We start from the raw sequence: 26,459 nt of genomic DNA on the forward strand, positions 1-26,459 counted from the left end.
AGTTGATGTTAGTGCAGGAATATTTGAAACAAAGTTTGAAGGATGATAATTGTTAAACCTGTAGTAGAGGTGAATGAGTCCAGGTGTTCAGCCTAAATAATGAAAATATCATATATATAATTCAACTGCAGATGCTCCTGTTACCTGAAGAAGGGGGTCATTAAAACCCCTTCCATTTTGGCTTGTTCAGACCCAGTATACTATAATCCTACTCTCTTTATCAGCAAGAAATCCCACCCCCAGTCTGTGTCTCACCCATTGACTCCTCAATCTACATCTTCACTGACTGCCTGTCTTGTATGGTTTCTTTACTTTTCATTCCATCCAGGAAGAGCACACACCAACTGCAGAAACTTCCTTAGCCTGATGAAGGGTTTTTGCTTAATAATTGTTTTATAATTGCTTAATAATTGTTTTCCAACTATTTAAGCTGGTCTAATAAAAGGTATCAGATTCACCTAAAGAACCTTGTCTCCCTAGAGTATCACATGTATCAGCATCCCACGCTGAAAAATTGTGGCAGAGGCACTTTAAAGCTCGTTGAACAAGCTTTAATTAAAATGCCCCCACTGCTATTTTCAGCATGGGGATGCCAATACATGTGATACTCCATGCACTTTAATTAGAGTGGTTCTTGGAGCTGCTCTGATGCGCTGTAATTATAGTCCATTGGAGCAGTCTTGCTGCATGTTTATAGACACTCTTTGTGGTCACCTATCACCTCACACTGGAACTGATCAAAATGATCCTCAAACTATGGCCTATACTCTACAAAGATCAGACCCTGAGAGAGAGATTCCCAGCCTCTCTGCTTCCAGCTTTCAAACAACCCGCTAATCTTACCCAGTTCATTATCGGAAGCAAATTTTCCACTGCCTAACAGACATCAAGTGGGACACAGCCTTGCATTGGCAAGAAATGCTTAACCTGCCAGTACATCTCTACTGCTACTATTGTCCACACCCCCTATAACAAAACCATCAAAATTCATGGTTTCTACACATGCCTTTCCCAGAACACGATACACCTGAACCAACACACCAAATGTTCTCATGGCAACCATACAGGTGAAACTAAACAACAGCTGTGCACCTGGATGTGCCCTCACAGGAAAAATATAATGGACAGACATGCACACATATTATAAAAGCACATTTCTCACAGAACAACCACACCCTCTCTGAGCTCACTAGCCTCACACTCAAGGGAAATCTAATACCTATAAAATGTGACCTTGGGAACAAACATTTGTCAGATGGCTGGAAGAACAAAGAACTAAACACTGATACTGATTTTATGGCATATTATATTTTACTTGACTCCTAAATTCTTTCTAAACACGAAAGGTGAGAATGTTTCTGGTCCCTTACAATAGGTCTTGATCTCCCACTAATTGGCTTTTCTTTTGCCAATTGTGTGTCTGCTACCCAGACTTTTTCTCCCTCCCTCCCACTACTGTTCTTTACTCTGCTTGCCTGGCCCATTCTGATCAGACCTCAGGAAGAATGTCTTTCTAAAGCTTGTCTAACTTTATCCCAATTACATAGTTGGTCCAATAAAAGTTATTACCCTAAGAAATCCTTGCCTTGCATAATTTCTGGACCATGACAGCTACATTACTCGTACACTACTTAAATTAGTGCCATAATCGTCTATTCAATTCACCTGTAATTCAACTGACTGGAAAATCAGTCTGGTTAAACTGGCAAATGCAGACTCTTTGTGTAAACTGGCTTAAGTCTTCAACTGATTTAGGATGTGACAAGCTAAATTTATACAAGGAAGAGTTGACCAGTTTAATTATGTCAGTATAGAAATCAATGTAAAATCCTGCAATTTTCTGTTTAGTGTATACAATGTATAAAGGAGGTTAAACTCTAGTCTAGGCAATGAAGATTATTATCCAAACCATCCATTCCCCCTTTGGGAGTTGAAGCTGCAATTATCCCTTCAAGAGTCCCTCAAGAAACTGCCTCATTCTAAGTAATTCCATCAGATGTACAATAACATTCATTTAACCAATGAAAATATGCGTAATAAGAGTCTCAGATAAACAGATTAATAAGGAATTAAATATTTTTATTGAATGACTCCAAATATATTGTCATCTACAAATGGGCAAAACCAGTCACACAGGCTACTTAAACTAGCCACTCCATAAAACGTGACTTGGGAAGGGCGCTTGGGTACTGTCATTAATCCAAGTTCTAAAAGTCTTAGTGCAGTAACAGAGGGGCATTCATTCCTTCAGCGTGAAGGGTCCGTAAGTCACGGAGCTGCACCAGACCACGCTGGTACATGGGCACCGGCCTTGAGCAGTGCCTAGAATTTCATGTCAAGAGTCTGGACTTGTAACGGGTCATAAATACATTTCACATATTGCAGGAAAAAACAGCAGAAATGGGTGCTAGGCAACTTGCCAGAGAAGTAATTTGAGAGGAGGGAGGAGGAGGAGGAGATCATGACCCGTTTCAGAACTTTCTTTGCTGAAGAGTTTTGAACTTGCTAAATAGTTTTTAATCTGTAACGTATACATCCTGGTAAACTGTTATTCTTTCAGCTGTTTTGGAAACCTCTTTTTTCCGTCTGTGAAATTTTGGTGGATTTGTACGTACGGATCCTGCTCCGCGGCCTTCCTTTCACACTCCGCACGACTTGGGAATGGGAATTGCCTCACCCGCCGCGACGCCTCCTGGGGCTCCTTCCCCGGACGTGGGCTCGACCTCTCCGCGCTCGACTTGTCACGCCTGGATGGACTGAGGCCGCCTGGGGGCGGTGCTGCCCCCGTTGCACCCAGGCCGGGCAGTGACGTAGAGCCGAACGCTGGGGGCCCGGCCTCTTGAGTCGTGCCGGGAGAATGATGTCACGGCGCGGTGGCTTTGCGTCACCACCTCGCAGAGCATCTCCGGCCCCGTGAGAGGTACCGGGAGAGGGGGATGGGCCGGCGGGGCAGGTCCGAGCGCTACCAGAGCTCTGCTCGGAGCTTCCCCCCGCTGTCCCTGCAAGTGGCACGCGGCTTCAAGTGCCCGTGTGAACGCCTGCCGCTGGCCCGGATCGGGCCCACTGCCCCCCTCCGCCCGCGCTCTGCAGCACCCCGGATCCCTGCTCACTTCTTTGTGCGGGCCGGGGCGCTGGTCCGGGGGAGGGGTGACTGCCTGCCCCCGGGCCAGGCGGGCAGGTTAACCCTTCCCCACGTGCTCCCGGCGCGGACAGTGCGGGGGAGGGGGGAGACCCGGGAAAGCCTGGGACAGGCAGGGGAGCCTTACCTTTCAGTCTCCAGGCCCCTGGCGGCCTGACGTGTTTGCTCCGAACTCCACTAGCGCCCACCAGCACTTCACCACCTGGCCTGTGCCAGGGCTCTGCCACCCGAGGCAACTTGTGTCATCCTTGCATTGTGCCCCTTCAGTGACACCTTGCACACTCTTAGGCTAAAAATACATGTCACTGAGTGAAGCAGATTGGTGCAGCTGATCCACTTCACCAGGTGAAACACGGTTGTCCCTTGTTCCACCCTTGCTGGTGCAGGATGGGGGCCATGTGATCTCCCCGCTCACCCAGACCCTGGCTATAGGTCTAGCAGAGTGGGGAAAGCGGGGCTTTATCCACCCGGCTGGACCCGCTTCTCTGCAGTTGTGGAGGAGCAAGTCTGGGTGGCAGGGGAAAGCCCCACTTCCCCTTCCCGGGGTCTGGCTGGGTGGGTGAAGAGTCCTTGCCCCACCCAGCCACAGCCAGGCACGGGTCTGAGCAAGGAAACACCACAGAGGTAAAAGGCAAAGTCTGTTGCCACCTTTTGTTATGCCACTGGTTTTCCTTTCATATGGTGGACAACTCTTATTGCTGTCTATTTGCTCAGTGTTTGTGCCGCTCCAGAAAGTTTTATGGCAGCACGATGAGACGTTGAGCATCTTTTTCCAGGGGGGCTGCCACTTTCCTTTGTTTATCATGTGCAAGATGCACAGAACAAGAGGAGAAGGATAAAAAGGTGCTGTATATGCACAAACTGGCAAGGGTAATAATATCTGAATTCTTTCAGAGTCTAATTTTAAAAAATGGGTTGTCTTTAAAATAGAAAACCCCTTTAAATGATCTCAGTAATTGACAGAAATGTACATAGCATGCTTAAGGCTTGGAGCGAAGACTGAAAGGGGCAAGTGTGTAGGATAAATAACTTGTAAGCCTTATGGTGGTATTTACTGTATTCTGTATTTTAGATGCTACCAGCACCCAGGCAAAACAGCATGATGTGTAGCCAGGGACTGCATGTTGTGTAGGTTTTGAAAGCATGGTTAATAGCACTCATCAATATATTTGTGTTTGTGGATACTCAAAGTTTGCCCCAGATTTTAAGTTTGCATAAACAAGGTAACATAACAATTTCATGGTCAAAACCAGAAATGTTTGTTTCCCTATTAAAAAATAAATATCAACCTTCTTAAATAAGCACCTCCCAGTAACTTCTGACTAAAAACAAACTGAAAGTAACTTAATTGATATACAGTTTCATATAAATAGAAAAAAATCTGGATCTCACCCTGAAATACTTAGGTATGCATCAAAATAAATTGTACTACTCAGGGTAGTAGTGTTAAGTACATTTATAAGTCGTATGGTTAGGGACAGAAGTTACACATAAACTAGTCTAAGTGTTTAGAAATTGTTTAACAGAACACACATTCAGTGCACATAAGCTTGTTTCAAAATGGTCAAAACTGGTTTGAGATAAATCTGGTTGAATGTAATATCAGACTTAACTGATTGAGCTCAAACTGCCTTATGAAACTTGTGTCCCGGACCCTTTTTTGATTTAAGTTAAACCAGAGTCCCCCAGCATCCCAGCATGCTCTGCAGCCCTACGTGGGCCTGTGCTCTCTGATCCAGACAGCAGGGCTGGCTCTGGCCCTCTGCTGCCTAGCAAAGCAGGGGTGGGCAGAGGCGTGGCCAGACACCCGCCTCCCTAAGGCAGGGAAGACTTTTATTCTCCGCTCCCTCCCCTGTCCCACCAGCATGCACCTGCCAGGCATTTCTCTGCTTGCTGCTCCAGCGGTGGGGGCATGGCCAGCCCTGCAGTAGCTTCAAGTGAACTGGCCAGGGAGGAGGTTTAATTCCCCCCTTCCCTGTCCCACTGGCACTGACCTGAGCTGCGGTCTGCCTGGCACTCCCCCCTTGCTGCTGCAACGGCAGGGACCACCAGCTGTGGTCCTCCAGGGACAGAGGTGGTGGAGGGGGGAAATAAACCCTCTCCTTGCCCCCTCTGCCTCAGGGGGCCATGCCAGCCAGTCTCTGTCCATGCCTCCTCCCTGGAGCAGTGAGGGGCGAGCACCATATGGACCCGGGCTTGGGTCTGTGCTGGTGAGACAGGGAGGGGGGAATTAAACTGGCGAGTTCACTTGAGGCTACTGCTGGGGTTGGTCAAGACTCCCAGCACAGCTTCTGGCAGCCAAGGGCATGTTCTAGTGCCCCCTGGCTTCATGCCTGAGCCACTGCAGGCATATGCCTGCTTAATGTCTGTTCAGTTGCAAATTGGTTCAATTTAGGCAGGTAAGGCTAACCTGCAAAGATTGAATCAATTCAGGCTTTGGCTTTTTGAATGCCTGTCCTCACCTATAGAACTAAGGTGTGAAACAGTGATAAGTGCATTATAAAAGTGCTTTGTCTTGTAGTAAGTAACCTTTGCACTAGCAATATGGGTTCAGAAACTTGTTTGTTTATAGTATACAATTTTTTTAACGGACTTATGCCTCATTTTTCCCCCCAAGTGTAAAGCAGGAATGATATCCATCTTTAATAAGTGTTTTAGAATTCTTTGTTAATAAAGAATACACTACTCATATAGTTCTGTAGTGAAGAAACTATAACGCTCAAATTTTGCTGCTCCTTTCTAAAATATTAGCATGAGCTGGTTCTGTATTAGGGGATCTCAGGTAGCTTCTCTATTTCAGCAGTGTCTTTCTTCCTGGGGTGTCTGTCTTCTCGCTGTAAAGCTTTTTTCAAATTTTGTGATGGGAAGGTTTTCTGGCATCTGAATTGCTCAGAATGGAGTTTGATATCAAAGCATGGCTCTTAGTGAAGTCTAAGTGTGTGGCCATGCTCTTTCCGCAGCAGTATTTAGGATGCTTGGTGAATTGTGGTCCTAAGTTAAGCACCAGATCCTGTACTAGTTGTTGTTCCCTGACACACAAGGGGTGTAAGAAGTCTTCTGCAACTGAATTTTCATCAGGTACAAGCCTGAAAATGGAGTTGGCAGCAGAAAAGTTAAGTTGAGGATCCAGATAGGTGCTCAGTGGGAGTTAAAAGTGCTCATTTTTAAGATTTGGCACAGAATTGGACTGTAGTTTCCTGACAGATTTGGGTCAGAGTGTGGGCACTCTGAGTCTAGGTACAATTAGTCTTGAGTGCTAGCTCAGGAAGAGTTCTATGTCTAGTTTGACTGCTAAACACACCGGCCAAATTGGTCAACATGCCCTGTGCTGTCAGCTACCATGCATACAGGAATGACGATAGCACAGTGCAGCAGGCTGGGACATCATTAGTTGTTCCAGATCTGTACAGATGCATGGAAGTTTTCAGTTACTTTCTTGTCTTCATTATTTACATTAGTGATTTCTGGTGTTTATTAGATCTTCTGTTCAGTAGGCTCAGAATTGTTCCTAACCTTTATATTTTTCTTGCAGGCATGGTAGAGGCAATGGGCAGATAATATGGAGCCAAGAAAGGTCCTGGTTTTTAGGATTTCACATAAGAAAATATCCCCCAAATGAAGCAGCTCATGCTTTTAATTCCACAATGTCAGAAGCTGGATCTCCAGAAGAAAAAAGACCCCGAAGAAGCTTGTCCCTGAGTAAAAACAGAAAAAAGAATGCAAACAAGAACAATTATACAGAAAATAAAGGAGTACCAGCTGTACCTTCCAGTTCTTCCATCCTTTCATTTTTTAGCAATACACCTCCCACCAAATTCACATGCCCCATTTGTGGGCTGGTGGTTTCACGATATGAGATCAACAAGCATATAGATGAAATGTGCCCAAAGAATCAGGGTAATAATGGAGAGACTCTGGTAGATTCACCATGTAGTAGTTCTGCCAGTGACACTAATTCCAGCCCATACTTTGCAAAGAACACCTCAACTCCAGAGCAAAAGACAAGTCCATGCGAAAGTAACTCATTGGAAATGAAAGAAACTGTAGAACAGAAGACCAGTCCCTACTTTAAGAAAAGCAGTGATTCAGCATGCAATGTTCATAATGAGGCAAGGGTTCAAACAGTTAAAATGATCTCTTTGGGAAAGTTGTCATCCAAATTATCTAGAAGGCACCGTATCCAAGAAGGAAAACTAACAGTTCAGAGTGAGGGGAATTCTTTGCTGCAAGCAGTTCATGAAGTGTGTGACAACTCTGCAGAATTGGGCAGTGAAAAGACTTGTTTTGGGGATGGCTCTCAGAAAGAGAATCAGTTTGTTTTGATGGGGCCCGGGGACCTGCACATTCTGAAAGACAGTTTAACAAAAGAGCCTGAAATTCAGGGGGAAACACATCTGTGTGGTAAAGAGATATCCAGGGATGGCCTTGTGGCTTCTGCTCAGGTGTTAGCACTGTCAGGTAGTATTAATACTAGAGACCTAACATTTGTTGCAGGGAATACTAAGGAAAACAGTTGTTCTGAAGGCATGGTGTCAAGTCACGACAAACCTGCACTACATTCAGTCAGTCAAGGAGAGTTGTGCAATGGTTCAGAAGCTGAAATGCAGTCCTTTACTAAGACTGTGCCTTCATCTGGTACCCAAGTGATATGTGACAACCATACGCAGAATTGCCCAGAGAAGGGTGATATGACTGTACTTCCTATGGAAGTTCATGAAGGCATGAGGAATGAGATGTTTTATACTGCTCTTTCAGAGCCTTTGGAAGAGGTGGATTTTCAGGGTCCTTCTAGTGGCATTTTAGACAAAATAAGTGGACTCAGTTCCACATCTGATTCTTCTGACCACCCATATTATCTCCAGAACTTCCTGATGGTCCTGCGAGCAGTCCTAGAGAATGATGATGATCTGAGACTTTTTGATGAGCGAGACACCAAAATTATCACTGCATTCTACCAGTTGTCAGGTATCTTTTACTTTATCTGTGTTCATATTGAGCATCCACCAGGGTCTTTGTTTTTGCTACCATTTTTGCATGGTATGTGCTCAGATATTCATGCAATGAGCGGTACATCAAACCCAAAGACATGAGTACCATTAGAGGATCAGCCCTTTTCTTCAGCATCAAAAAGCCCCTACTGGTTCACATTTAGATTTAAAAACCTATTCATAGAGATTTATACAGCAGTAAATAAGAAGTATTGTAAATAGGAATACCTTTTCATTTGACTACTATAAAATACTTGCAAGTGTTTTCTTGGAACTGATGAGAATATCATTTCTAAATCTTGTAAAAGTACAATGGAAAGATGAGTGACATGAATTTCCCTAGCCTTATTAGGCATGAGGATCATCCTTAGTGGAAGATTCCAGTTGACTTCAGTGGGAGCCATAATGAAGTCTAAACCTCTCCTGGTTTGTGGGTTAAATTGTAAATGCTTAGCTTTCTGTATTTGGAATGACTGGGCAGGATGAAGGCAACTGAGGACTACATGTGAGAGACCAGTTTTGTCTTGTGGGATGTCCTGTTTTTCTGTCTACCTGGAATGAAATCTCATTCTCTTAAGCTCTATAATAGTATTTGTGGGCAGCTCCAAGGAATCCAACACAATTGCAGTTGTCTACAATGACCAGAAGAACTATCTCTTGGGAAAATAGAGAACTACAGCAAGGTATTCCCGTTTAGACAAAGGTTACAGCTCACTATTACAACTAGCGGTGACATGGACACCAGTACCTCCTTTTTAACCTGAGCTTTGAAGTGGAAGAAATACCCTTTGCTCCCCATGGATTTTTCTGTTTCTGTTCTCCCTTAAGAAAGATGCACAAAGGCTGCTGTCACCTAAATTAGTCAGCAGGTTGGCACTGTGGTGCTCAGAGCCCACAAAAGCTAGGTGCCTGCATATTTTCAGGCTCCAGTTAAATTGTACGACATTCTCAATGTGCACATTAGGGTCATGTGCAGGTTCACTATATGCTCATGCCACCCCAGTTTGCACATCTGAGCTGAGCAACCCAGAGTGTCAGCAGTTACATATATACCTGATTGAAAATCAGTGCTGGGAAACATTAAACTGGCTGCACCAATTACTGTGTCTCATTAAATCAATTTGGATTAAATAATAAGACTGCATGCTTCATTATAATGCCAAAGGAGGATACTTCCTCTAGTGGGGTTTCTGCAGATTCTGTTCTTTTGTATTGTTGTTGATAGAGAATCATTCACTTTCATTTTCTTTTGTGCTAGTTCAAACTCCGGTGTGGTTTTCTCTTCCTTTTCAAATTAAAGTACAAGAAAGCTGGCTGCATAAATACTATTAATGAACTTGGACTGCAAAGCCGTTAGTTCTTTGTCCTTTTAAATATATATTTTTGGAAGTTCTTTTAAACTGCAGGAGCACCTACAAAGGAGACATCTGGTAAGATCTAGGTCAGGAGTTCTCAACCTTTTTAGATTCAATACACCCCTTGTTAGACTCGAGGCATTCCTCTTAGCTTTCACACATTTCTTGACTATGGGAAAATGATAGAGCAAATCTTCTGTTGTAAAGAACTCAGAAAGACCACAATGGCTCACAGTGTTTTTGACACTATGGATTTCTGTTTACAGTCTGTGGGTTTATCTTGTGACCCCTGTGTGGGTGCTTGAGCACCTCACAGAGCTAATGTTTTGAGGCACTGTGACAGGATGGGGGGCCTTTGGTTGGCCATGGCATCCCCTAGTGGCCACTCTGATCTTGCCCTACTTCAGCTCCTCTGCATACCCCCTCACAGTCTTTCCTACCATGCCTTGATGGAAATATTGTATTGTAGTGGAAGGCTGCTCTGGAGTGATCTTACTGATGTTACGCTAACTTGTACTTATCCTGAGTCAGATCCTAGTCCACCACCAAAACCTATCACAAGCCCTGCCCATGTGGATCAAGTACCACTTGCATTTTCAGCTATGTCCTTCCAGCCCTCTAGAGTACTTAGGTGCTAGCAGGTGCATCTCCTGCAGCCTCCCTCCCTGGGAGCTCCTCTCCCTGCAAGAGTGCAGGGCCAGGCTGCCTGCTCCTGCTCAGAAGCTGAGCTTGTATCCCTCTTGGCACCTCCCCTTCTGGTCACATGGCTCCTCCACCATGCACAGGTGTGTTCTCTTAGTTCATATAAGCCACCTGCTCCTGCTGTCCTTCTGTTACCTGGCTGCTCTGTCTACTATAGGTCACTTTCAGTGTAGCTGTTCTTTTCCTTGTAAAGTGATAGGGACTGAGATGAGCTAAGTGACAGGCTTAACAGAATCTCACATCACCCCAGGGTGCCACAGCATCCTGGTTGAGACTCACTGATCTAGACTTTTAGGATAGGGATCTATTTACACTTTCATTGAGCATTCTTCTAAACATCTTGGGCATTTTTACACATGGAAGCGCCACAGCACTGGGTGCTTTGAAAAGCACCTGGCACTCTGGCGCTTGCAGTTGTATAAGTGGCAAAATGAGCATCAGCACCAAGAAAATGGCAGTGGCATGCTTTTGAGCTAAAACACATACAAGGTGCCTTAGTTCAAAAGTGGACCGCCACCATTTTCTGTGCGCTGACATGCATTTCACCACTTATACAACTGCATACAGCGCAGTGTGGTGCACGTCAGCTCACGTGCAGAGCAGATTCAGTTAATCGAGTCTGCTCCAAAACGGCAAATCTCCAGTGCCTCATGGGTCAAAAAGTTATGTGTATAAATGTCCCTTAGGTTGATGCCAAGATTAGTGCAGGAGTTGTTTTGTTTTCTTTGATGTCATTAGGCGCATTGCCCCCAGCTGGGTGAGGAATACAAAGATGGCAGTTTCTTCTTGTTTGGATGCATAGTCTTCTGGCTTTAGTTTACATCTATGTGGGCATATCTACATGTGTGCTTTAATCCACACTAACCTATTTTAATGCGCATTAAAACATCACTTAAAAACCGTGCTATTTAGTTAATGTGCATTAAAATAGGCTAATGCGCATTAAATGTTACTTAAAAACCATGCGTTTTAGTTAATGAGCATTAAGACAAGCTAATGCACATTTTCTGAATCCCTCATCTTGGAGGGTGCCTCTACATGAGCAGAGAGGCTGCTTTGACGTGCTGTGACTACAGTGCGTTGGAGCAGACTCGCTTAATGGAATCTGCTGGAGCGTGGTCATTACTGCAGTCCAGCAGCCTCCTGTGTCTTGTGTATCAGTGTCCCTGCACTTAAAAATGGTAGTGGGGTGCTTGAACTAAAGCTTGTTGAATGACCTTTAGTTCAAGTGCCCCCCTTGCCGTTTTTGAGCACAGGGATGCTGATACATGAGACACTGCAGTGCTTTAATGGAACAGCTCTCGAAGCCACTCTAATTAAAGCACCCCACCCCTGGAGTGCTTGTAAAAGTTCTGCGAAGTACTAGATTTAATGTGCATTAACTAAAGCACATCAATGCACATGTAGATGTGCCCACATAGGTGTTAGGTTCGTTCCTTATTTAAAGATAAGACTTGGGTTCTTTAGAGAAGACTTGGGTTCCTAATGGAATATGCTTCAATAATTGGGTGCAATAAGTAACACTATATAATATTTAAAAGCCTTCATAATTATATAGAGAATAGACATGGAGACACGTTACTGCAACATACTACCTGAAAACTCACCTTGTACGTGAAGTGTCTATATAGTGCTGACATGGGTCTTTTTAACAGTTTATCTGTGTTGTGTTGTAAAAATGTAGCAACAAATAGAAGGGAATGGGATGTAAGCAGTAAAACTCTGTCACGAGTTGTCAGTAAGATGATGAGGGGCCCATTAGGTTAGTTATAATTAAGGTCCTGGAATCAGCTCCCAGGTTAAATTGTAGTAGTTTGGTTTGTTAGCAAATGGTGGGAGACTTCTGATCTTTTGCAGCCTCATCTTGTACAATCTAAATATATTTTTCCCCAGTGGCTCAGAGAACACAGAAGTTTTATCGCAAAGCCATGCTGTTAAACCATTGTCGATGACGAGGCTATATCATAGTACAGAAAAAACCAGCTCCAGTGCAATCAGCTGACTTTCAACTTGCCAGTATATGATTATGATCCTGGGCAACCCCTGCACTGGAAAGTAGGAGAGTGCAGTTGGGATTTAATTTCCAATCCCCAAATTACACCTCCTGCCACACGCACGTGGCATGGCAGGAGATGTGATTGTTGGGACTGGGGATCAGATCCCATTGCACATTTAACGGAACATATGCCAGAGGCCTCAGTGACTGTGCCATATTTGGGTCCAGCTGGCATTGTGAGTTACCACATTACTGTTTCAACAAAATTGTATTTTGGACAACAAGTTTTTCTTGTCTCCTCATGTACTGCTGTCAGTTAAGCTACTTGCAATAGTAGGTATACTCCAGACTTTAATTAGTTTCTGTTATAATGCATACACAAAATCTGTAGCAGTGAAATTTGTTAGTACAAGGCAATGGAATGCTTTATAGGAGTATTGTTCCACTTCAGCAATAAGAAAAAAAATACGCTGCTAGAAATCTAGCTTATTATGTGAGCTACTGTATCTGCAGCCCTTATCATACAGGAGAATGAAATTTTCCTAAAGACAACACTCTTTTTGAAGTAATCTTTTCTTCTCCTCACCCCATTTCTGAACTTTCTGAGCTTTCTGTTGCAGTGGAGGCAAAAAAAAAAGTATTCTTTAAGGACAAGCTTGTATACTACATATGAGTTTTCCCACTGTACATACCCATCATCAAGCAGTTCCTGTAGCATTGTTAAGCTGAGCAACTGAAAATATATGGGTTATTTTCAAGTTTAAAAACTCACCAGCAATTAATGTAAAGATTCATTTGCCAGTATATGGCCTACTTCAGGTGGTAATCTTGACAACGATGTTTTCTTAATTCCATTTAAAAAAAAATTGAAATCCACATCCCTATTATAAAGATTAAAATACAAATCCGCTGTTTTGGTGACGCATCTTAACCCTGTATGTCAGGGATGTCACGCTCATCTGTGTCTAGGGGCTGGATGATTGGGTGTGGAGTCAGTCCATGAGCTGGATGAATGGCATGGGGCTGTCCCTGCAGGCCAGACTGGGCCCACATATCCTCTCTCCCTTCCCCACCTGGCATGCCAGATCCAGCACATGCTGCATCCACTTTGGCTGGTCTGGGGACATGTTGCATGAGGCATCTATCCATGTGCACAGCTGGTCTAGTGCATGCTGTGTGCAAAGTGTGGGTCAGCTCCAGATTCAGGAGCAGGCCAGGTGATGGAGCTCAGCCTGTGGGCCATGTCTTGGACACCCCTGCCATGTGATGCCATTCTGACCTGTAATGAGCACCTAAATGGCATACATCGTTCCTGGAGAAATACATGTTCATACAGCCATCAGTGCTGTTAGCTCACAGAAAGCCTGCAAAGACCACATGATTGATGTTTGTACTTTGTTAAAAAAGGAATGGAAAATAATCACCATGCAATCATTTTTAAGGTTTTGCATCTTTCCCTCATCATGTTTTCACTGAAAGCAGAATTATTCGTTTCAACTACGTATCTGAGAGAGGTAGTCAACCGTGTTAATCTGAAGTCAGGGAGAAGGCAGAGCAGGGTGGCATCTTAAAGCATCTGAAGAACTAGGCTGTCATATACAAAAAGTTATGCCTCCAAATGAATTGGTCTCTAAGGGCACTTTTACATGTGCTCAGGGCAGGGGGTGCTTTAATTAGAGTGGTTCCAGAGCCGTTCTAATTAAAGTGCTGTAGTGTCTTGTGTATTAACGTCTCTGCACTTCAAAATGGCGGCGGGGGTACTTGAACTGAAGCTCGTTTGCCAAGCTTTAGTTCATGTGCCCTTGCTGCGATTTTGAAGTGTGGGGATGCTAATACACGGGATGCGGAGGCACTGTAATTACAGTGAGTCAGAGCAGCCCTGCAGCATGTCTACAGGCACTCCTAGCTTATGCCTAATTATACATATGAACTAGCTTTCATGCAAGTTAATTCCTTTCAGGTTAACAATAGCAAAAAGGTGATATTCTCCAGACCTTGATGCTTGGGTATTAAGTAAATTGTTAGCACAGGACTTTTTATGCTGTATTCTGTTTTTCAAGTCCCCTTGAGATAAAACTGTCTTTCTACTGCAACTGTTGAATTGCAGGCTTAGTTTTGGCGGTTTCTGTGGGGGGATGGGGGATGCTGCTATGCAAGTCATTAATCTCCTGTGTCTTTCTTCCTCGTGAACAGCCAGTGATACTTCAAAGAAACTGTAACCCCACTGGGAAAATGACAAGCTGAGCTGTTTGGAATATAGTTCTAGTGGATTGATGCTTGAAATCTCCTTTGAAGGGTGTGGTTATCCTGGAACACAAAAGTCAGTTTACAGCCAAAAGGAAATTTTTAATAAGAATGTAAAAAGTCATCTGCCATTTTCTAAGTACATCTGGAGATGGGAGTGCTTAAATGTAAATGTCGCCTTTTATTATTGATCAGTGATAGACGAGCAGGAGCAGACAGGGATAAACAAGCTAGTAATTCATCAGGCATTGGAGAATTATACACTTGCACAAGGATGCTGAAAGTAGACACACTGTAAATCCACCTGCCAGACTACCTTCATATGAGATTATTAATGACTTAGGTTATTTCTGGGCCACATTTTGTAAGAGCCTCCTTCAAAAATGTTTACAGCTGTTTTAAATTACACTATGAAGTATTAAAACCAAAAGTTGATCGTCTAGTTTACTTTTTACCGTTTATGTTGTTGGCTTAATTTTTGCATTTCTCATGAACTAATCTGTCCCGTTGTTTTTGCTACAGTATTAGATTCTGCAAACGTACACGCTAATAACTGTATGCATATGAGGAGTTCCAGCATGGGGTTGCTGGTGTAAACAATTACCCCTCCTTGTAAATGTTTGCAGAATCAGGTTCGTATATGTATGATCATTTGAAATGGGACATGTTAGCAGAACATCATGTGCGTCAATGGTACTGTGTAGGTGATAGTTGTTGATATTCTCTCCTTTCATTTGTTTGGGTCTTTCACGTAGCACCAGAGAATTTTTGGGGTATTATTTGTATTAAAAAATTGTACTAGAAAGCCAGAAATAATGAAATGTGGTGCCTGAAACTGCTTTTAATGATGAGATTTCTAATTGATGGTGTTTTTCAAGTGTTACTTCACCCTAGAGAAGAGTAACTTGCCTACTTTGAAATCTTTATAACTGTAACCAGTAACAAGCTATCGGATTCACGTAACTTTTCATATCTTTCATCAAAGAACAATGTTAGATGCCTCACGTGGTATCATGATTCTTCCTTGGAAATCTTTTGGTTCCAGAGACAAGTAAATGGATTTCAGTACAACATGTTTTCTGTTGGACACAGGTCTTGCTCCAGTAGTTTTCATGCTGAAAAAGAAGTGAGCCCTTTTCACTTTGCCCAAACATTTGAAATGTAAGAAAAACTCAGTAGCTCTAAGCTTTGAAATCTAGTTGAAGATGCATCACAAATGTAGAACTTGCAGTACATCCAGAATTTGCAGGTAGAGTTTTAAAGAAAAGAAAAGAATATTCCTTATGTGAAGTCTGATCCCAACACTAATTGAAGACAGTGGGAATCTTTACACTAATTTCAGTAGGCTTTTGATAGTCTGCTTTGCTAATCCCATCTTGGTTAACAAAGTCACTAGAAAACTAGATTGGGTTTGAATGGACAGAAAGAGGTGCAATTTTTTTTGTCAGAGAGCAGTGTAGTTCTGCTTTGAAAAGTACCTGTAAAAAAGGCACATTCTCTTCCCCAAAATACCTGGGGGTCTGGGACATTTTATCTGGTTACTTTAGATGGTTCACCGCACCCCACAAGCAGAAGACAGACATTGTGTCCCACTTCGGGCCAACTGCCCTTGCCCAGCTCCTCCCTGCTCCTGGTGTGCTGGAGCAGCCAAGGCACAAATGGAGGAGTGGTGATTCTCTGGCCAGCAGACAGAGTGTCTTCCTGGAGGACCAAGCCTCTGTTTTGGCACATGCTATTGTACCGTGCGCCACACTGCTTTATTCCCCAGGGGTTTTTGGTTTTTTTGCTACTGGGAAATTCCAGTAGCAAATTTTGCCCCCACCCTGGAAATGTGCAGCCTAGGGCATGTTTTAACGGGCCGCACATGCAGTTTGTGGCGCCACAAAGAAGTTTGTGATGCCACAAACTGCACATGCTTGCATGTGGGGATGCAGCCCTGAGGTCAACACTGGGGACACATTTTGTCTCCCAGTAGCCCCACTGAAGTCAAGGTACATCACATCACATCCACTGCTTTTCCCCCATTCACTAGGTTACCTGGTCATAGAAGGAAATCAGGTTGGCCAGGCATGACGTGTTCCTAATAAATCCATGCTATCCTCTAAAAGTGGATAGAGATTGACTCCTTGACTGCACAGGCAAAATCCATTTTTAGTACCTGTTCTCTCACTTACAAATGTCTAGGATTCTCATGAAACAAGAGTTGTTTGAAAATACCCAATCTGTTACATTACTAGTTCAACTTGTAAAAACATACTAGCACTGTCTAAGTTCTTCTAGCAGAGAAACTCTATCAGACTATTTTTTGTAGCTATAAATATAATTAACTGTTTAGGCTTAAATGATTTTTTCTCTTCCTTGCTTTAAATGCAATTTGCAGCTGCTGGACAGAAATTATATGTCAGACTTTTTCAACGCAAACTGAATTGGATAAAAATTAATAAAATAGAGTATGCAGAGATCAGCACAGATTTGCGGCCAGTAATTGAAGAACTGGTTGAAGGAGGCTTTCTGCAAACAGGTATGGCCAGTATGAATAAATGAAAAATGGCAATGTTGGCATGTTGGTAGCATTAAATTCTCCTTTGCCATGGCTGCTTCCAGTCTGTGTTGTAAAGTTGTCACTTAGGAGTGAAGTCGAGGAGGAGACTAATTAAACAATTCTCTCAGATTGGCAGCATGTTCCATTAACTTAATAAGTGGTACAAATCAGTTTGTAGGGAAATGTTTTAAGGTGAGCAGACTGGATATCAGTCATTAAGAGAGGATCAAAGTTTGTTTAGGTTTGTTTGAACTTCAAATGTGATTCAAATTTAAGTGGACTACTTATGTACTTCATTTGTGGATTTTCTGCTTGTACATTAGTAATTACATCCTTATGTAGGTGACCACTTATGAATCAGAACATTTAATTTCCATATTACATCAAATACATTTCAAAGTTAGTTTGGAAAGTTTAAATTGCCAGACTATTTCATATGCATGCCAGACTTTCTACTACTAGCTAGAAGCCTGTCTATACTTTAAGCTGCCATATCCAACATTTTAAATGTGCAGGGTTTTTTCTGTATATCTGCAGAGTCTACATTAGAAGACCTTTCTGAGGGGCTGGACTTGCTTTCTGCTCCTGAGCTAAAAACATTAGCAAAGACCTTTCACCTGCCAAACCCAAATGCTCAGAAACAACAGCTGTTGGAGGATTTTGACAGACTGGCAAAACAGCGTTCAATCTTCAGCAGGAGTCAGGCTGGCATTGGGGTAGTGATTTTGAAAAGGTATCATATCATTTAAGCTTTTTATATAAAAACCTTTAGTTAACCTTGCAGGTGCATGAAAATATATCACAGAAGACCCATGAGTTTAGATGAATTTTGAATGTACCGTGAATTAACGAAAAAAGAAATGTTGCATTAAGGTTGTATTAATAACATTTTAGTAACAGTTTTAATTCTTGGCTCAGAAAAAAGGACAAACACAGAGCCAGGTTTTTAATCCATCTTTCTCTTCTTTTCAGTCATGGACTAAGGTGACTATGCTTTATTTGTTGGCTAAAAGTTCAGTTGCTATATTTTGATATTCAAGGACAAAACCAAATTATGGCTTACAGCAGTGGTTCTCAACCATTTTAGACTCTAGGGAGCTCTTAGAAATTGCCAGCTCCTTGCTTTTACTCATTTTTTGACTATGGAAAAATAATAGACCAATTATTTTTCAAACAATTCAGAACACAACAGAATGATGTCTCAAAATGGTTTTGACACTGGATTCTTACATGAAATCACAGGGTTTATCTTGTGAATCATGTGTAGATGTTCGCACAACCAATAGTGCTAATAACGAGCAGAACCCCATGGCATTATGGGGTACTGCACATCTTTATTGAGAATCACTCGCTTTCAGTAATATGGACAATTTCCAAGTTCCATTTGATTATTTTACCTTAGTTTGTTTGACTGTTAAAGGTAATTAGATGCCTTACATGGGAGCAATAAGGTAAGTTCTATGGATTCAACATCACAGATCTGGATTTGTATACTGGAATATGCTCCTTATAGTTGTGACTAAAAGTGAGATTATTTGAGCATTGCAAATATGATTTAGCCTATCACAAAGAGTATGCTGTTAACTAGCTTCTGGGCCAGTACTATGTACTTACTGAAAAAGCTTATAATGAAACAGCCTCCAAAATAGTCTGAAGCCAAATATCCTCCAAAATACACGTTTATCTGGGTGCATAAAACAGCAAGTCCCTGGGCAGGGGAAAAGGCTTTTCCCATGTCTTGGCTGTGAAAATAACCAGATGGTTCTGGTTTACTGGCCTGGACTGGTCTGCTTACTAACTTTCTGGAGGAACTGCGACCCTTTTCTTCAGGATGATCGATTTTGTGGACACTGGCCGCTTTTCTGTAGAAAGAAGACGGGAAGGATCATTCGCTTATGCAGGCACTTGCTTCCATGTCCTGCTGGTTTCCATGATCAGGAAGCGTTTTGTGTGTGCCAGCTGTTTTAGAGCTATATATAATTATTTTTAGCTTGTACAGTCTGGCATATACTGTTCCACTCCTATTAAATATATTTTACTGGCACTGGAAGAGTAGCCAGCCTTTGGGTTTGGCAGTATTTCACTTCATTTGGCTTGCAGGAGATCAGATGAAATATCAGGACCACCATGAAGGCCATGGTGCTTTCATGACTCTTAAATATTGGCTACTGGGACTGGTTTTGATGATAAAATATCTTTGGCTTCAGGAGATACAGTTTTCTCATATCTAATTAAATTTTCAAGTATTTCTGTATGAAAATAGTTGCTTCCCATGAGATTTTAATTTTGCTCTTTGATATTAGATACTTGAACTGCATGGTAATTCTGAACAGGAGGTTTATTATGGTTTTTATTTCCATAATTTGCATAAATATCAGTGCTTAAATGAACTAAATATCAGTGTTTAAATGAACTGGAGTTAGGAATGCAGAATCTAATAAATACAAAGAAAAGCTAAAAAAATGTTTTCTCAATTGTTCTATAAAATGAAGTTTGCTCAGCCTTTGAGTATGTTTTAATGGAACATTGTAAGACTTAATTAAATCATATTCTAATAGATGCAGTAAATATGTAGAAAGACATGAATTGTCCTCAGTATACTATTTGTAGTTTTCTGTTCCTCTGGCTGGTTATGTTGTGTTTTGCACTGTCACTAGCCTACCCAGAGCTATATCAGTTGTGGTATAAGATACTTCTTTAATATTTCTGATAGTTTAAGATCACAGCTTTCTCCAATCTGAAGCACGGGTGCCACAAATATAATGGGAAGCCTCTGTGAATGGCACAGAGCAGACTGGAGTGGGAACAGGCAGCACAGTAGCAGGTAGCAGAAAGCAGAGCATTGGATTGGGTAATGGAAACGGATAGAACTGACACTTTGGGAGGGTGTGGTGTTAATTTGTGGCATGCCTACTAAAAAGGTTGGTCCCCACTGGTCTAACCAGTGCTCTGGAGTCACTGAACATCAGGATGAGCTTCTCTACATATACTCAACACTGACATCCCAAAGAGTATTGCATGAAATTCAGGATCTCTGCTCAACTGCTTAGTGATATGGGTCCAAACTTCCAAAAAAGTCACCGGTCCCTAATACATTTCTGGTGGCCTCTGCTATTTTGGCACAGCCCAGTTGTCTCTCCCACTGGTGAAACTTGACTTTGTAGAAGACTAAGTTCCTCAGAGTAGCTACAGAGCTGTAGAATAAATTCCTGCAGGATTAAAGAACTACCTCAGACATCACTTTCTAAGTGCACTTCTTAGCCCTGTCTTAACTAACGTAAAGGGCACTGTTTAATAAATATTTATTTCCCTCCCTAGTGAGAGGAAAAAGAAAAGAACTGCATGTGACAAATGCTGATTGTGCTGCTTAATCCATTACTGGAGGAGGGTTAGTAACTATGGTGATAGGTGTGATATAAGTGTGACAGGGTGCCAGGGGTGACCATGAAGCCCCTGGAGTCACTTCAGCCCTCACTTTTTGGGCAATCACCCCTTCAGTCACCCACCATACCTTGATATCTTTTACTTTTATATAAGGGAGGCTGCCCCTGGGCTTCCCAAACTGCTCTCTCAAATGACCACCAGGTGCCATGGTCACTGCCTTATGGGCTAATTGCATAGCTCCGTTCCGACCCTACACCATGCCCCATGCCTTGCAGGTGGCATTCTCATTGAAGTTGTCTTCCACTTAGTCCTTCCTCTGGGGTTCCTGGACCCTTGCTGGTCCCACACTCTCAGCCCCTCAGTCTGGACTATGGACTCCTTCCTGGGTCCCTAGGAACCTCCTCCTCCTCTTAGTTCCTCCCCAGACCACCAGACTGCTTTAGGTGTTATCCTCCATGTTGACCTGGAGCTGCAGCCATGCTGCCAAGGCGGTGTTCTGTCAGCAGGCTCCAGGCTGTTACTGTTGGCTCATCTCAGGGCCTGGGCTTATATCCTCCCTGAGCCCAACCCGCCTCCTGAGTCAGATGACTACAGTCAGTCCAGGCCACACCTGCAGGCCACTTCAGCCCCAACCTGGCTATTCTTAAAGTGGCAGGAGCACCAAGGCACCTGCCATTTGGAAGTATGAATTAACCCACAAAGATTAAGAAATCTATAGGCTTATTCTAGCAAGGTTTGTGAGCTTTGAGACTAGCAATTAGCCCTTGAGCTTGTTTCTGCCCAATCCTAAAAGACATGCTTGGATGGGAAAAAATCTTCTTGAAGGGCAAACCTGCCCTAAATAGCATTGCTATCTAGGGCCAGGAAGTTTCCCTGGAAGGTGAAGGAAAGGTAATGGGGCTACTTCTTTCTCTCTGGGTATTCTAAGTGCCTTGTAACAGCCAGTGTCAGCTTGTTTGAAGCACCATGGAAGTTGGGGGTGACAAAACCTGCCAGCCAAATAGCATATTTACCCAAGTCCAAGGTGACTTCAAATTAAGATTACCCTCTAGTAATTAGACTCTCTGCATGGAAAATATGTATCTGACCCCCTAGTGCCTGTCATTCTCCCCCGCCAGCACCTGCCTCTCCACCACCTGAATAAGAAAGTCCATTCTGACCTTGAAGTTGTGATGTTCTAGGGGGTAAATATTTATTTAGAAAATGTTTCAAACTCTTTATTCAGATTGTTCCTCTATAAACTTTGTTAAAAAGAAATTTAGCAGAATTGCTAAAATACAATTCAGGGCTTGTGTATTTCAGAAGAATGACTAAACTGTCCTGGACTGCTGTTCTGATAGGTGGGAATGTCAAATCGTATACTATTTAAAACATTTGATTGAAGTTTAACCACTATTATGTAATAGGCATAGTTATACGGGATATTTGAGAACTGCATCTTAAATTTGAGGCTGAATTTCCAGGTCTTAATCAACTAAATACAAGCCCCAAATCATGTTTAAATACACTATTTAAATGTAGGTACAGTAATAATTTCATTTATTCTAAATCTCCCATCAGAGAATCTGAAAACACTTGGCAAATATTACTGAATTAAATCTTGCAAATTTATTGGGAAGTAAAAGGACATCTTTTCAAATGCGGCTTGAATTTTCAGGTGATTTCAGTTCTGAGAGTTCCACTTTTGATACCTGGGGTGTGACTCCTAGCTTGTCAAAGACCACACAGTGTGCATGTCTACACATTCATTAATACACCTTAGAGACTGGACATTTAATTTAGTACTTTATTAAGTACTAACTGAATACACAGTAACTAGAGTTACTGTGCAGTAGCACCAGCACTTAGTTATTTTGTGACACTTACTGTGCATTAGCCTAATAACATTGTGCAATAGGCTATTAGCACGGTTTTTAACTGCCACGCTACTGCGCAGCGTTATTAGGCTAATACGCAATAAGTGTCTCATGTAGACGTGCCTAGTATGTCTTTGACAGAGTGGGGTGAGAGAGCCTAGCTTTTGTAGATCACGTATCAGGTTATTCATTTTGAACTTTCTGAAAGTTTATTGTGCATCTGAAACTAGATTTTGAATGGTTTGGAACTCGCATTTTGTCAGAGATCCCATGTACCATGTCGTTTTTTTAAGTTTCTTCCCATTGTAACAGAAATCAAGTTGTATAATAGTTAGCTTGAGGGCAGGTATACTATCATTTTGTATTTTATTCAATATATTTGAATTACTGAATATTTTTTTTAGATAAAAACTACTTAGATTAATATTTTGCTTGGCTTCTAGGGCCAAAAACCTTGCTGGGAAGTGTGTAAAAGTCTGTAGAGGCCCCCGGGCTGTATTCTCTCGAATTCTGCTGCTATTTTCATTGACTGATTCAATGGACGATGAGGAAGCTGCTAGTGGTGGCCAAGGCCAGCTTTCCACGGTGCTTATGGCAAACATGGGCCATACAGTGTTCCCCAGCTACACTGTAAATAGGAAAACAGCAATTTTCCAGGACAGAGAAGATCTCATCAGGTATGAAGAACATTGGCTATCTGGAAATTGATTTATGTGGTGATAATATATGTGACCTAGTCATGATCCCCATGTTTTGTTTCTATGTTAGCATATTTTCCTGTACAGTTACCAATAACTTATAGGGAAAACTAAAGATTTATCACAGATCAGGTGCAGGCACCCATGTGAATTTCTGTGATTTCTTATCATAGACTGTAGTGAAAATCCAGCCAGGACTTGTAACATAATGTACAAGGGTTCTATTTTGAACCAAGACAGCATATCTCTGCCTCATGATCATCTACCAGTGGAAGGTGACCACTGAATTGCCACATCTATTGTTAGAGTGAAGTTTGGAGCAATGAGAAAATGAGATGTTTTAACCGTAGAAAACATTTTAAATGTAAGGGACTCCCAGTGCAAACTGCACTGGCTTCAGAGAATTACGCTAAGAATAGACTTGGGCCCCAGATTTTGCTGCTGGGGGACAGAGGTGTGAAAGAGAACAGATGACACTACAGAATAAATGAGTTATTTTAACTACAAACTCTTCATACTGGATATTTATACAGTTTTTAAAATTTAATTTTGCTAGGTATACAACAGCTGCTCACATGTCAAACAATATAGCCACTGCAATGGCTAATGGGAATTGGACAGAAGCTAATCATCTCTACATGTGTGCAAAAGAAACGTGGCATGGAATGAAAAATCTCACTTCTCTCAGGTATTAAATCAGAATGTGCATCAAATTCATATACAGTTAATGAGTTCATGATCTCACTTCTAGTGCGGTTCCTTTTAAAAAGGCTTGTGTTCCTGTAGTCAAAGCCAAGCCTGTTAAATTTAGCAGCTTCAGTGTTCTTGAAAGCTTTGAACTTCCTGCTTTGTTTGTTTTAGCCTTTAAATGGTGTAAAGTGGAGAGAGGTTTTCGTATAAAAGCCCAGAGTGAATTGGTAGGCAGAGAGAGAGCCCTGAAATGACTCTCTATTCTACATGCCAAAATGCAGGAGAACAAGAATCTATTTTTCCCTTGTCATAGTTTGTTTTTATGGCTCCCAGGCAAACAGCAATCGGCAGAATTTAAAATTCACACACAACAAAGGAATGTTGCAAAGGTTATGGGAAAACATAGTAGGTTATTCATCTGTTGGAACTTCCAAGTGGGTGTTATTCAGGAAGCATTACTAAAGATCTTGAGAACTGAACTGCCGTGTTTTGTTGCTGAAGTGTCCTTCATCAGTTTTCATTTTAATTATTTTGTCTGCTAGCTTCATGATACGCTGAAAATCAAAGCTCTGTACTTGGCACCACATTCATTGTCATGGCAACTGATTTAAAATAATATTCATGGAGGGTCATTTAGGGGCCCAGTCTTTCTACCAGTGAAGTCAATGGCAAAACTTCCTTTGATTTCAGTGAAACTAGTGCCATGTCCTGGAATACATTCTGTCAAATATAGCTGTATTTTATTCAAGGATATAAGCCAACTATTAGTGTAGGAAATGGCTCTTTTAGCCATTGGCTCTTTTGTCCATCTTTTTGTCCACTGGCTGACCTTGTGACTTTGAAAAAAACTCCTTTAGGTAAAATAAACATGCTAGAACTAATTTTTGTGGTAGCTGACAGCAGAGCAGTAGTTTCATTGGCACCGAGCCAAAGGAATTGGACATAAAAGATTTAATGTTAAGCCATTTCATCAGCAGTCTCAATTCAGCCATCTATTTTTTTAGTGCTGGACCTTGTAACCCCTTAGTCTTCTTTCTCATGCAATATTTGGGATGTGTGTTGTCTTTATATAGGTTCTCAACTGTCTGTGCTTTATATGAAAGATTGAATGTTTTGAGTACCTGGCCATGTTAAAGTGATCTCTGTTTTTCTTTTAGGTACCATAAAGTCCTACCTGAGTACCTGCGACATTTTACTGTTGGATGGGTATATACCAGAATCCTTTCTCGAGGGGTTGAAATTTTGCAGAGACTTCACATGTATGAGGTAAAGACAGAGGTGGATTTTAGTTGCTAACAGCTCTTTAATGAAATTACTGTAGGCAAGTTTCAAATATAAAACCCCATTTTCCTTGGTTGACTTTCAATAATCTGAAGCTGCACAATGGTTAACCCACTAGAGGCATAGCTTATGGGAATTTTGTAGGAGAGGTTGATTTTGCATTGAATTGTTGAGATCAAATTGTTCACTTGGGTTTGCTGCAGCTTTACCAAAAGGCAACTGGTGAAGGGAAAAAATGCTATTTTTCTTGCTGCTCTAAGAGGTGTAAAGGAGGACCAAGGTTTTTTCTCCAGTTCCTTTTGCATACGAAGCAACAGGTTTTGAATTTCTTCTTGTAGCCTTAGACTCTGGAGGGCTGAAGAACCAGTGGGGTTATGGTATGGCAAGGTTGGAAACTAAAGGACTCTTACTAGACTAAGTTTTCTTCTACTTAGTGAATTTTGTTAAATTTTGTCATACCAGAGGTCTCTGCCAGGGAACACATGGACATACAATCAATATAGGACATTAAAGTGAAAAAGGCCTCTTTTTGGTGAAGGACCAGAAAGAACCAAATAACCCTATCAAAAAATTCTTTACTTGTCCACAGGAGTGTCTGTATGCTCTTAACAGCTATGGCATCAGTGTAGATTATATAGACGTGCTCAAGGGCAAGGTGGTCTGAATGCATACTGAGAGTTGGAATAATTTTTTTGAAAAAAGGTACTTGGAAGGGTAAATTAGAGCACTGTGGGAAATGTAACTGGCTTAATTACGTAACAAAACTTCAGCTTGTTTCCTGAGTTATCTAATGGAAGAGTTTTGTGTTGCTGTAGGAAGCTGTGAAGGAACTGCAGAATCTTTTGTCCCAGGAAGTGTATTGTACCGACAGCAGAGGACGCTGGTGGGATCGACTGGCTCTGAATTTACACCAGCACTTGAAAGAAACCAAGAAGGTATCTCCTTAGTTGCATGATCTCTGTGCTAGCACGATGCTCAAACCGCTCTGTTTGTGCTCCTTTTTAATTGGCTGCATTTCTCTATCATTTAGGATAATGCCTTTGGCTCAGATACTCTAGAGTTATGAAAGACATCTTCCTTCCTCAGGATACTTTTGTGTGTGGTGGGCTGATGGGTGAGCCTTTGTGGAGTAGGGCTTCCTTGTTGGATCCTCAAGAAGAGGATGTTTCTGCAAAAATCCCTGACCCTGTAATGAAGCAAAAGGAGCTGGGAAGGATATTTCTTTTATACAGGTTCCTCAGGCAGGCAGCTGGGACCCTAGAATCTTTATTCAGATTGTTCGTGATGAGAAAACAGAAGGTAGTTTGGGAGCCTGATTTCTATGTTCTGAGCCTCTTAAGTGCTGCTTTCACTCACTAGAGGTGTCATGGCAGGGTTGTCGATAGGGGTGCACCAATAAAGATTTTTTGGGCCAATACCGATGGCTGATTATTGCCCAGCCATATTGACTGATACCAACTGCTGATATGCAGCCTGGCAGCATGGAGATCAGCATCCAGCTGGTAAGTCTGTTGGGGAGAAAAGGTGGGGGGGAGGGAAGGGGCATAATGGGGGGACAGATCAAGGCCCCTGCAGTGAGGGAGG

General features: G+C 42.2%; 1 protein-coding gene across 2 annotated transcripts in view; it reads left to right on the forward strand.

Annotated features, from left to right (window-relative positions):
• The first annotated feature begins 2,752 nt into the window (after window positions 1–2,752).
• Window positions 2,753–26,459, forward strand: part of FAN1 (FANCD2/FANCI-associated nuclease 1) — a 39,608-nt gene continuing 15,901 nt past the window's right edge. Inside the window, exons 1-8 of one of the 2 annotated variants that reach the window (XM_019504349.1) lie at window positions 2,753–2,920; window positions 6,672–8,104; window positions 16,805–16,945; window positions 17,504–17,699; window positions 22,650–22,883; window positions 23,461–23,592; window positions 24,752–24,860; window positions 25,691–25,810. In XM_019504349.1, coding sequence (XP_019359894.1) covers window positions 6,784–8,104; window positions 16,805–16,945; window positions 17,504–17,699; window positions 22,650–22,883; window positions 23,461–23,592; window positions 24,752–24,860; window positions 25,691–25,810 — 2,253 coding nt within the window. In that variant the 5' untranslated portion in view covers window positions 2,753–2,920; window positions 6,672–6,783. Of the gene's footprint in view, window positions 2,921–4,211; window positions 4,268–6,671; window positions 8,105–16,804; window positions 16,946–17,503; window positions 17,700–22,649; window positions 22,884–23,460; window positions 23,593–24,751; window positions 24,861–25,690; window positions 25,811–26,459 lie in introns of those variants that run through there. The other variant, XM_019504348.1, reaches the window with a different exon arrangement.

The sequence above is a fragment of the Gavialis gangeticus genome, unplaced genomic scaffold (assembly GCF_001723915.1).
Source record: "Gavialis gangeticus isolate Ggan-Ray unplaced genomic scaffold, GavGan_comp1, whole genome shotgun sequence".
In the NCBI taxonomy this organism is placed as follows: domain Eukaryota; kingdom Metazoa; phylum Chordata; order Crocodylia; family Gavialidae; genus Gavialis; species Gavialis gangeticus.